The 12650-nt window shown below is 37.2% G+C and overlaps 1 protein-coding gene across 3 annotated transcripts in view; it reads right to left on the reverse strand.

Annotated features, from left to right (window-relative positions):
- The window catches only part of LOC134542877 (vacuolar protein sorting-associated protein 11 homolog), a 30042-nt gene that overhangs the window by 11113 nt on the left and 6279 nt on the right, over positions 1 to 12650 (reverse strand). For all 3 annotated transcript variants that reach the window (XM_063387456.1, XM_063387457.1, XM_063387458.1), the window contains exons 5-13: positions 11391 to 11557; positions 10213 to 10302; positions 9624 to 9781; positions 8794 to 9015; positions 8018 to 8171; positions 5614 to 5760; positions 3043 to 3231; positions 2069 to 2191; positions 816 to 932 (exon numbers count right to left, since the gene is read on the reverse strand). In XM_063387456.1, coding sequence (XP_063243526.1) covers positions 816 to 932; positions 2069 to 2191; positions 3043 to 3231; positions 5614 to 5760; positions 8018 to 8171; positions 8794 to 9015; positions 9624 to 9781; positions 10213 to 10302; positions 11391 to 11557 — 1367 coding nt within the window. The remainder of the gene's footprint in view (positions 1 to 815; positions 933 to 2068; positions 2192 to 3042; positions 3232 to 5613; positions 5761 to 8017; positions 8172 to 8793; positions 9016 to 9623; positions 9782 to 10212; positions 10303 to 11390; positions 11558 to 12650) is intronic.

Genomic DNA, 12650 nt, shown 5'->3' on the forward strand with positions numbered 1-12650 from the left:
CCTTAATTTCCACAATCTGCTGCTCTACATGCTGATCCAGAAAAATTTCGCAAACTGCAAAAAAAAAAAAAAAACCATGAAATCTATAGCAATCTATTTTATGAAAAATGTATTTTTAAAACAATACTGTATTCCCAAATTAGTGACTGAATGAGCTAATACTTATATAGGTATTTAATCCCTAGTTATTCACGAGTTTTCGATGTTAACAGCAGCCAGGTAAATTATATGCCCATCTCAATAAGCATCTCTCAGAGTTATCGAGGAACAAGTGCATGAAGTTCTTGGGACTGGCCCTCTACTTGCCGGGAGTCCATGGTTATCGAAGTTTATTCTTTCCCCACTTCTGGTGCATGTGATGAAAAGAACATAATTTATATTACGTTTTCAAGTTTGAAATGACAAATATAGGTACCTTGTTTTGAACCATTAACGAGTTTTTTTTTTCCATTTACATTTTAGTGAGACAGTAACAAAAAAAAACTTTTTAATACTTGTTGCATGTTTAAAACTTAGCTTATTGTTCATGTTCTCGATAATGAAGACCCATTAAACATCAGAAAAGGGCATTTAAATCGCACAAATGACTTAATTATTCGTATTCATATCCAAAAATTTGAATATACGCACAGGCCTAGTAATACAGAAAGGGAGAGAAACAAAGGATGAAAAGAGAAGACTTGAATAAAAAAAAAAACCTTAAGGCGTTTTTGAGGAAGCAGGTACATGCTAACTCATCAAAACTTTGTTTTGGTTGCAAAAATTCAAGATAGCTGCTGCAAGTGCCTAACGCTGGCGGGCGCTCAGTGGCTCACCTTGACCAGGTGCTCCAGGAACTCCACCAGGCACTCCGAGTTGTTGAGGAACAGGTGTATGAAGTCCTCGGGACTGGCCCTCTCCGTGCTGGGAGCCAGCGAGCCATCCAGCATGCCCTAACACACCACAGCCAGCTCCAACTACACCTCAGCTGCTTGGAACCATCTGTACTAAGTGATGGGCGGGAAAGGATATTTTGATTCCGGAAATTTTCGGGCGGGAAAAATTTATCAATTGAAATATACACTATTTACCAATTACATATCCAGTAAACGATTGGGTTTTTAAATATCCTTAACAATAAAAAAACTATAAATTAATCACACATTAAAAATTATGTAATTAAATTAAAACGTACAAACTTAATAAGATTTGTTTTTGGATTCTCGTTCAATTTTTCTCGAGTAAAGAATTCCCTTGTCAACACCAGATGTTTCACTAAGTGCCATGCCGTATCAAGCCAGAAGAGCTATGTTAACCTGTTTGAATAATTTTTTTCAACGCTTTTTACATTTGGTGGTTTGGTTAGCATTCTCTTCACAATACTTCCAAACACCTTTCAACTCTGAAGCTATTCTTCCTGAGTTTTCCATACGGATGAAAAAAATGCAATCTGAATTACGGAATACCGCGTATAACCAAATGCCAATAAAAATAGTATAGTCTCATCCTCTTTGTTTACACGGGCCGACAAGCACCATGAAAATTAAGGCAGTTTAACCACCCACGACGAACAAATTTCAGCCATCCCTCTTTTCTTTTTGTTCAAAATTCGTATTTTTATTCAAGAATAAGTAATATTCACATTCAAATTCAATTAAAAAGGGGGTTGTCTGTAAAGTCGGTTTGCGGACAATAATTTTACGAGATAACGTCATAAAAAAACATTGATGAAAAATTGCATACTTTTTAATTTTCAAATATTATTTACAGTTTTTGCAAATTTAATTTAAATAATTTGTTTAAATATAATCACGAGCAATTAGTTATAGAAATAAACTGAAATCAAATCAATGTCAATAAATTGTTAATTTGAAATGACCAAATTGGACAAAAAATAAATCAAATTTTTTAAATTGCTGCTTTTAAAAAGGCCCGCCTCAACCTGTTTGATATTATAGAAGATCTTCTCGCACGGTGGTCGGCCGGCGTTCATCGATTTACGAGACGCCATCACGTCAAAAACAAACTGGTAATCGCAAGAGGCCGCTGCACCACTAGCCTCGGCCGGCAGAAAGGGAGGGACACCCACCACGTCCACCAAGGGCTTGTTGGAGGGGCGGTAGTCGGTGCACAGCTTCTTGAGGAACTGGGTGGCCTCCTCGGGGACCTTCTCGATCAGCAGGTTGCCGTAGCGCTTCATGTTGGCTTCAGCCTGCGCACACGAGCCCGCATGCAGCCTGCCTCTTCAGGCAGTTACACGTCACCGACCAACACAAACAGTTGTGCTCAGATAAGACTTATTACAAAGTACCTCGCTTTATAAAAGTATTTCTCAATCTAAACCAATTTAATTTTTGGATCTGCTAATGATGTTACACATTCAACCTTTGAACTCTTACATCAAGCCATATTCATCATTTCCAGTTCCGATCCTTTGTCGAACGATACATAAAACAACGCCACATCATTCGAGGGTCAGACTTGTCAAACAATTGGCTCAGCAGTTCCCACTGCTAGCTTAACTATAAATTCGAGTTCAAAGAGTTAAAGGTTGAGGTTAATGCCCTTTCATTTTTATTAAATACTAAATTATGGATTTTTTCATGTGCATTGTAATGAATTTACACTATACTAGCTGCAGCACCCGGCGTTGCCCGGGCTAAACACATGGAGCTTCATTGTCTGCGAGTTAAAGCAAACTGGATAGCGCTATATGACAGTGTGTTGGACATAGAGAAATGTCACATAGTTACTGTTTGTATGCTTATGATCTATGATTTTTTGTTTACCCATGGCGATCAGTTATTTATTACTAATTATTAATTATTAAGACCATTAATCGAAATAAGAACTATCCTATCTCTCAAGTTGGAAAAAAATTACACATAAATGCCAATTTTCATGGAAATCGGTTGACTTGGTGAAGAGTTCACTGGAAACAAACACCAGGACATTGGATTTATGTATATTAAGATTAAAAACCAAACAATATTGTTTGAACTTCAAAAGCTACGAATGGAACGTGAAAGGACCGTATGGTTGGGCACCGGACTGAGCACCCACCTCCTGGAAGTCGAGGCGGGCGATGTAGTCCAGCGCCTGGCGGTAGTTGCCCCGGTCCTCGACCTGTATCTTGAGGTACCAGTCGTGCAGGCCGTGCTTCTCGGCCAGCAGGAGCGCGTCCTCGCTCGACGCCTGCCGGCACACCTTGATGGCTATCTCCACGTCGAAGTCCACCTCCCGGTCCCGCGTCTGGACACATGCCACACCCACCCCCGCTCGCTCACGACCCTGCGCGGGCTGACCAGCAACACCCTTCTGTAGGGATGTGCGAATCCTTCATTTTCAGTTCGGCTCGAATCCGATCCGAATCCCTGGCAGTATTTCAGATATGAATCCGATCCCTAATATTAAGCACAGAATAATCAAAAATAACTGATTAATTCAAAAATAATGTGTGTCCTCTTTTTTTTCTAACTGTAACTAATGGCAATTATTCATTACACTGAGATTGAAATTTTTTTTAATCATGTAAACTTAATAATAAACACTTTAAAATGGACGTAGTTATACAAAAAGGAACCAACCCACAATTTTATTATATTTTATTTGAAAATAAATTTAAAAAATAGTACAAGGTTGATCGTACCGTCGTTGCTATTATTATATCAGTTTTTATACTAGACCATTAAAATTATACCCACATTATATCATCAATAGGAGAATTACAATTTATAATTAACTTTAACTTCAAAATACTCAGAATAGGTTTCATGTGGGTTGGTTCCTTTTTGCATAACTACGTCCAAATATGAAAACCAAAACATATTCGATTCTCCAAATAAATTGTAATAAACTGCACGCCACACGGAATTATCAGTTTTATAACTGTTTCAGCAAACGAAACCAATTTTTTCTCAAATAAATAGCCAAGATGTTTTTTTCTTGTAGGTATGTAATTGTTTTTAGTTTATAGTTTGCTATACGACGAAATTCGTAATTATAGTTTAAGCTCTCGAAACTTCGAAATTCTTTTAATGTCACTGTGTTAATTATATAATTTACATCTTTTTCTTTGATACATCATATTATAAATACTTACGTAATAGTAGCCTAATTTTACGTAATTTTATTTTTCACTGCTAGTATTTTTGAGCTGTATTAAATTAATTTATAACTTTTGTGAATATTCGTAATACTGTTCAAATACATGTACGTACGATTCCTGATTCGGGTAATTGTGGATTCGAACCATACCTGAAAATATCGGGTACTCGCACATCCCTACCCTTCTGCTTAAGGAACATTGTGTGACAATACTTTCATGAATGAAAATAAAAAGAAGTATTATTTTACTAACTTTGAGAATCTAATATTAAAAATTATTTAATGTGAGTGATTAAATCAGAAGTTATTAATCAATAAAATAATTACAGAGAGATAAAACTTCTTACTGTACTTCAATCATTTTTAGAGATGTACAGATTCACAAAATTTTGCCAATACAGTATACCGATACGCTGATATGCTGATACAACTGTTGCAGATTCATTGATTCCAAAGCGATAAAGGAGGAAACATAATTTGGTAATTTTTTTTTCTTTCATAAATGTATTAATTACCCAAAAGAACTCATTCTAAGAAAAGCATGCAATGCAAATGAACATGTATTTTAGTTTATAAACAGAACATATACTCTTTTTTTTTTAACTCTTATTTTTTGCTTTTCATTTATTTGTTTACCATCTATTAGTTTCTTATTGAAACTTAAATTCACTAATGGAGGCTGGAAAATTAATTATTAATACATAATTATATAAAATCATGTTTAATAGGTAACTATGAAATATATTGATTCACAAAAAACTAAGTTAAATAAATTAATTTAAAATGTGCAAAATTTACAGTACCAAAAAATTATTCATAAATTCGTTTCATGCGGTTGCTTTGCATGGGAAACAGCAAGCATTGTGAAGTTCTTATTTATTTGGTTATTATTTTTGAATTCCATTTACAAAGAATTATGTAAGTTAATTTAGAAATGTCTTTGTCACAATATTACGAACTAACTTTTATTTGCAGTTCAAACAGTTGGTATTTTCCATTGTTTGTAGTAGTAACCATGCTCTAAATAAAGCACATTTCTGTTCATATCTAACTTATGTGCAAATATGAAGTAGTATATTGGCATACAAATTGCAAAAATGAGAATGTTAATATTTTTTTATCTCTATAAGAAATCTTGTTATGGTTTTATTAATAAAATAAAGATTCTGCAAAAATGAATACTCAATAACCAAAAATTCTTTCAGATTTAATTTAAATTATTTAGGTAGTAGATAACTATTTCTTCTCTAGGCATCATAATTTAAGCATTCAAATGTTTAGTTATGTACACCAAACTTTTAAAATGTTTAATACTATACCCACCCAATTGCACCTCATGTCACTAGAGGGGATACTTTAATAATATTCTAAAAGGAACCAAGCCCTTGTTGGAAACTGTGTGACTTCTTACTGAAACACAAAACACTTTGGTAGGCGGATGTCGGGAGGTGGGGAGGGAGGGAGGGAGGGAGGGAGGGAGGGAGGGGCAGGAAGGGTGCAGGGGGCGCGGGGAGAGGGGCCGCCCACCATGATGAACTCCTTGAGCTTGTGCAGCTTGCCCTGCTTGGTGTAGCAGTTGAGCAGCAGCGTGGTGTGGTCCTCCGTGGCCTGGCCTTGCTTGTGGAGCGCCTGCAGGTACGTGGTCAGCTGGTCTATGTGCTGCGAGTCCAGGTACTGCGACACACCGCCCCCACCAGCCACTTGCCAATGAGACATCAAGCAAGCAAAAAAAAAAAAAAGGAGAGGGAAGCGTAAAAACTTAAAAACACCAAAAAATATAAGTTCTTTTCACCTTTTTATGCGTACTTCTTTACGGAAGTCTAAAGGAAGAACACACTCGCTCTGCTCATTTCATTACCTATACATGCCCCTCCTTGTAGGTATGCTACTACCGTGCCTCAAAGATAGAATTTTTTAATATCAACTTAAAACACAAAAAATATTGTTAGAACTTTAAAATATTCTTTTCCTAGGAAACAGAGCAATTCTTAAAGATCCAAAATAACTAGGCAACAAAAAATTATTTCACTACTGCTAACATAGAATTTTTTTGCATAATTATTTAAGGTATTAATTATAGAAATATGTAAAAAGTTAATGTGTGTGTATGTATGTACTATATGTATATGTATGTATATGTGAATATATATATGTATATATATATATAATTATATATATATATGTTAAATACATATTTTATTTTCAAAATGTTACAGAAATAAAATATTTTGATTTCTTAAAACGATTTGGGCATGTTGTTTCCAAACATTTTAAATATACCTAAGATAAAATAGTACATGACATATGATGCCAAAAACTCATTGTTTGATACATGTTGTGCGGAAACTTTTACTCTCACACACACTTAAAATGTTGGTGTATGTATAGGCCAATTAAATATGTAGGGCTGCTTCTACTTAGTGCCCCACTTCTACGGAGACAAACATACATATGACACGTTGGGCTGTGTTAAAACTGTGTAGGAGAAATTGATAATAATTGTGTGGCTCTCCACTGGTAAGTACTGGTGTCAAGTAGGCCACAGTTAGGTGTTAATTAGATAGGTACAAACATACATAAATATACACTGGGATAGCTGACACTATAAATAACATAACACAACACTCAAATAAAAATATATAATTATTTATTTCAAATGAAAAATGGGTTCAAAAATTACCCTTATTAATTATATTTCTTAAATTAATAATTATATTCAAAACAACCTAACTGGTACTTGACCTCATATAACTCAAATAAATTTCAACTACCAGGAGTTATGGTGCGCACATGTAAGTTTTCACAAAAGTCTTAATTCGGGTTCGTAGAAACTACACAGTTTTAATTTATGTTTTTAGGGATCTTAAATCAATTTACCTCGGCTAGTAAAGTTCAAAAACGTCGTCGGTAGAGCTCAGAGCCTCTCAAACTATAGGACCTCTGAGTCAGACAAAATAGTGTGTAAAATCGTTATATTTATCTTAAAATATTATTAAAATCGTGAATAATGTCAATTTACTTCATAAAATCAATGTTTATGTTAATTTCAGACGATGATGTGACGTAAAAACGGGAGTTGCGTGACGAGTGCATAAGTATAGGACACAAATTCTTGGCACTTTTATTTTACTCACGTATTGCACTCCTAAATTGTTTATCTTTTTAGATAAACCCTATTTTCGTATCTAGACTCCCTAATGATACATAATTATCATCCACTATCCGGGATTCCTAGTGCTAAATAGCTAATTCGAAGGATTTTGTATCGCCGATGTCACGAAGTTACAGCTCTCTTAGCTGGCCATTGTAGAACTCCCTTCCTACTAGCTTCTTAAATTAAGCCAGTAAAACTTAACTTTCAAATGGCGGCCTGTGATTGGCCGAAAACCAAAATCAGTTACATAATTTCCTTAACAAAACGTGAAATCCGCACGCAACAATAGCGTGGATTACAAAATTTCACGTACAATTTAAATAAAAAAATATTAAAATAATAATTTACATTATAAAATAACGGCGTTAATTTTACCGTTTACAGTTTTAAAGTTCATTTAGTCCTTAGAGGGGTATCAACAATACCTATTTCAAATAGTCCGGGAAAAATCCAAAGAGTCACTTTCTCATAGACACACACAAAAATAAATTACCGTTTCTGAAAATAAATAACATTAGACATAGAGCAAACAAAATAAATAAATCGTAAATAATAATAATTAAACTGTCAAAACAAATAACATGTTGCAGTACAATGTACTAATTAGTAGTACAAAAATAAATAATTATAATTTTTTTCTTAGCAAATATTACACAGAATGCAACATTTTCAAAGCAATTTTCTGCCTAGCTTTAAAAAAAAGGTATCAGTATCTATAGGGGGAAAAAAAAAAGACAAAAAAACCGCAAACACACACTAGGGATTGGATTTGCATACCTTCCTGATGACGTACGATGGCTCCAGCCGACCAATTGTCTTGATGTACTGCTCGACGGCTGCAGAGTGGTCCCCCTTGGTGTACAGGTGGTCCCCATACTGCCGGAACATGTCTACCAACCCGTCAGAGTCATACTGCTGGCTCTTTGCAATCCTGGGAAAATCAACCACATTCACGTTGTAACCAGGGATTAAAACACAATTGAAACAGGAAAAAATGAACGACTGTAACTAGCCAGAAAACCTTTGATTAATTGGAATAAAAAAAAATGTTAAAAAGCAAATCTCAATTAAACAAAATTCAAACTAAAAACAAAATAAATCTAACTAGAAGAAAACACTCAAACAGAAATAAAACCTAGCTTACCTAAAGATAACGCCATCTAAATGAATGGAATAAAATCCTGACTAATTGGACAAAATCTAAAGTTGATGGTACCATATAATCTCCTTTGAGACATCTATTAAAATATAGTGTGACACTCATAAATAAGAGGTTTTGTTGTAGGAGGAGAATGCATATTTTGATTAAAAAAAATTTTGTATTATCAATCCTCTTATCCAAGGTTAAGTGCAAAACTACTTCAACTGGCCACGTGGGAACCCGTGGAGAAAGAGAAAGAGAGAAAGAGAGGAGGGGGCAGAGAGAGGGGGGAGAGAGGGGGAGAGAAAGAGGGAGAGAAAGAGGGATAGAGAGGGGAGGGGCAGAGAGAAAGAGAGAGAGAGAGAGAGAGAGGGAGAGAGAGTGAGAGAGACGAGGGTAGGCGTCGACAGACCGGATGGACACGTCGTAGAGGTTCTTCTTGAAGAGCAGCGCCAGCTTGGACTGCAGGTCCTTCTCCTGCAGCTGGCACAGGCGGTGGTCCGCGCCCAGCACGTACAGGCACCCCCACTCCACCAGCACGGCGCGCACCTCCTTCATGGGCGCCGAGAACACCAGGAACTTGTTCTGGATGTCCAGCACCGTCACCATGTGCTTCTCCTGGCCGCCCGGCTCGCTGCGACACCACACCACGCAGTCGTCGCCCCTGCTCCTGTGTCCATTCCTTCACAAGTCTGATTCCTGAGGAGACAAGCCCACGTTCCTGTCCCGCGGGAAACACAGCAGACGAGACCGCAAGTCCTCTCAAAATAACAGCTGGAGACGAGATTTTACGGTTTTATTTCCAGGTCATTTTAATCTTCAAAACAAGAAAAATTCAGTGTTATTGTTTTGACTTTTAAAAATATATATTTATATATAAATTCAGTGTATTTTTAAACAAAAATTGAGTGATCTGTTTTTAAAATTTCTAATAATACTATATGTTTATGGATATAATCAGTTGGATCAAGAAAATTTTCAAACTTAATTATATTGGTATTAAGAAAATGTATTGCCAGTTATTCTTTATTATTTTATTTTTCATCTCTCTATTACGGTTCCATGTTTACTTATCTTGTTTTAATTTTACTGTACTTCTGATCAAATAATATTGGACTTCTGTGAAGTGTTGGTGGGAAAAAAAAAATGTTCTACAATATTTTTAGGTTTTTAACTTAAAAAAAAAATATGTGATGTAGGTAACTAACGAGAAGTGGATAGAAAGAAAGGGAAGAGGCATGCCTGGGCGCGGCTGCGGTGCGGGTGGAGGTGACGCGGCTGTGGCCCCTCTCCTCCTTGGCCACGATGACGAGGTAGCTGCGGAACCACTGCAGCAGGATCTTCTGCCCCTCGACGGCGTAGCACGGCCCCCGGCCGTCCGCCGTGTAGCAGTACACCGCCTGCACCGCGCACATCACACGGCATCAGCTGCAGTCGGGGCGGCACGAAACTCGTGCCGACATTTCATGGGTTTATTTTCAGTACAATTTAATTTTTAAAACAGAATTTCAGTGTTAACTGTATTTATTACTACAAAAGCTGTTTTGAAATACTTAATCCACCAAAATAGACCGATTTATATGCTATATTTTCATGGTAAAATAATTTTAAATAAATTGGACTACCACAGATACATTCAGAACATATTTAAATTAGTGAGCGTTTATGGTTTAAAACCGATTGTTTATCTGTCAAATTTAATTCAAGCTGTTTTCATCCAAACGCAACACTGTTTTGCCTTAAAATATTACTTAATTTTATTTTACTAAACTACAAAGTACAAGTACGATACAAGTACTAACCGTAAAATTATTGTGGTCTCGATACTCACATCATTCCTGCCGATCATGAAGTGGCTGTCTTGTACAGTCTCTGCCAAGACACTGCAGCGCTGCTCGCACCCCAGGCCGTCCAGGTGGACCTACGCAGGAGCAGAGAACCAGTCACGACGTTCTAACTTTGTCACATCAAAGTATTCTGACAGCTATCCAATCATGCGTACGCGAGATTTACAGGCTTATGCGATTCTGCTCTAATGCACACAAAGTATAAAATCCTCACTTTCACGTCCGTTAGCACTGTTTCATCGCAGACAATACAGACACCAATATTTGTTTCATCTAATAGCAATAAACAGTCATACAAGCGATCAAAATTACAATCTCTTAAGTGACATTTTACAACTCAAAAAATTTGTTCAGCAAATTTATGACAAAAAAAAAGTGCAACTAAGCAAAAAAGCATCTCTGGTCATACATCTGAAGAGATAGTCCTTGACTACACCTTACACCTTTTCCAACCAACAACCTATCAGGGCATGTAGTTCACGTTCTAGTACCCCTGTTCCTAATCAGTTCCTTTTCAGTCTTGTTACCCCTATGACCCATCAGGGAAACTGATTTTACCCCCTTTCAAAATTCTATTGAAGAAAACGACACATGCATACAAATAGCCTTTATTATTAAAAATATAACTACACAAAAATATACCTAATTACTATTTCAATGTTTTCTTAATTAATTAATGACAGTTAATGTGAAAGTTGAAATTATTTTATTTTCGGTTTAGTTTCACTTAACGGCGCGCATATCAAGTCATGTTCCACATTGAGATGGTTTCTGGCCTTTGTTTTTAATGTTACTATGGTCGAGAAACCACTCTCACATCTACAAGTGGTAGCAAAAGGTATTATCATTCTTACAGCTCTATCAGCTATAATAGGATAATTCAGCACCTACTTTTCGCCAAAATGTACCGAGGTCATAATTTTGAAATTCCGCTTTTGAAAGTGCTATCCTCGCGTAGTCCGAGAAATCTTACTTTGGCTAATACATCTTTGTCTTCGAGAGGCAAGCCACGTGGCGCTGATCTGTCATTCTACTATCTGCATACCAAAAATTTCCATCATCACCCCTGCAGTACAGCTGTTTTCCCCCCAGGTTAGGAACCCATGTTCTAGTGCCTTCGCCACCGGCAGGAGACGCTCGGCGAGGACCCCACACGCCCCACCTTCTGCTCCTTGTCCTTGACGGTGACGTTGTAGAGCAGCACGCTGCTGGTGGTGGCGACGAAGAGGAACGTGTACTTGGCGGTCGTCTTGAAGGTGAGGCCCGTCACCGCCACGCTGCTGTCCTTGAGCAGCTTGTGCTTCGAGCTGCGCTCCCGGGACACGTCCCCTGCAACCCCGCGGCCCCGCCTCAACCCCTGCCTCGCCCCCTGCCTCAAGCTGCTGCTGCTGTTGCTGCAGGTCAGAACCATCTGTCGCATGAATATGTAACAATATCTCCCTGAACTTTAGGGTCCCAACTTTGTCATGCTCATAATAAATTAAGAGCCTAAAAATAGCTATATTGCATTAGTGGGCCCTTTAAAAATTTTAAAGTACAGTTGCCAAGATATTTTTCCACAAATTGTCAAGTCAGCGGCATGGTGCTGCGATCAAGTGGTATATCTGGCAATCTGCCAGCTCAGGTTTGATACCCACTGGTACAGTTTTTTTTTTTTAAATTTGTAACGACATATAACTATTAATTACAGAAGTTAAATGTATTCAAACAATTGAGTTTCCTAATTGGGCAAGGTTTTGAATAAAAGTAACATTAAAAAAAAATTCTGGCAAGTAATTATCTATGCTGCATTTTAAGTATCATCAGAAGAAACACATGATTATTTTCCATTTTCCAATAAAATAATACATTTTTATGTCAAATCACTGAAAGAATAGAGACCACATGACTGGCAATTTATTCACTATTGAAATATCACATGCACAAAAACAAACACTGGCAGCACATTCACAGATACACATGAAGTAAATGTTATCCAAGGAATGGTAATTTAATTAATTTACCCACCATCTCCCCCACCCCCCCTTTTGTACAGCAAACACATCACACACAGACACAAGTGCGCAGATCCACCTGGTGGCCAATATTCTCTAGGCCAAACTTGTCTGTAAGTAATTCAGTTTTCCTTTGACCACAAGTAATAGTCGTGGCTTCATTCACACATTACACTCCAGCCGAACTGGGAACCTCGTGCTTCTCCGAGTGACCGCCGACGGCACAAGCTGCAGCCGTACAGCCGACGGTTGGGCGGCCAATACCAAAACTGGAAATTTTAGGGAGAACCATTTATGACAAAGAGTTCTCGTTGGGAGTTGCTGAAGAAATCAAACGTAAATTCACCAAAAGTTGCTGCTTTGCATACTCCCACAACAAGAAATTTTCGACTAGGCTAGGCCTAGCAGGCCTATGCTAACAATCAAAA

This window comes from Bacillus rossius (genome assembly GCF_032445375.1).
Source record: "Bacillus rossius redtenbacheri isolate Brsri chromosome 9 unlocalized genomic scaffold, Brsri_v3 Brsri_v3_scf9_2, whole genome shotgun sequence".
NCBI lineage: Eukaryota > Metazoa > Arthropoda > Insecta > Phasmatodea > Bacillidae > Bacillus > Bacillus rossius.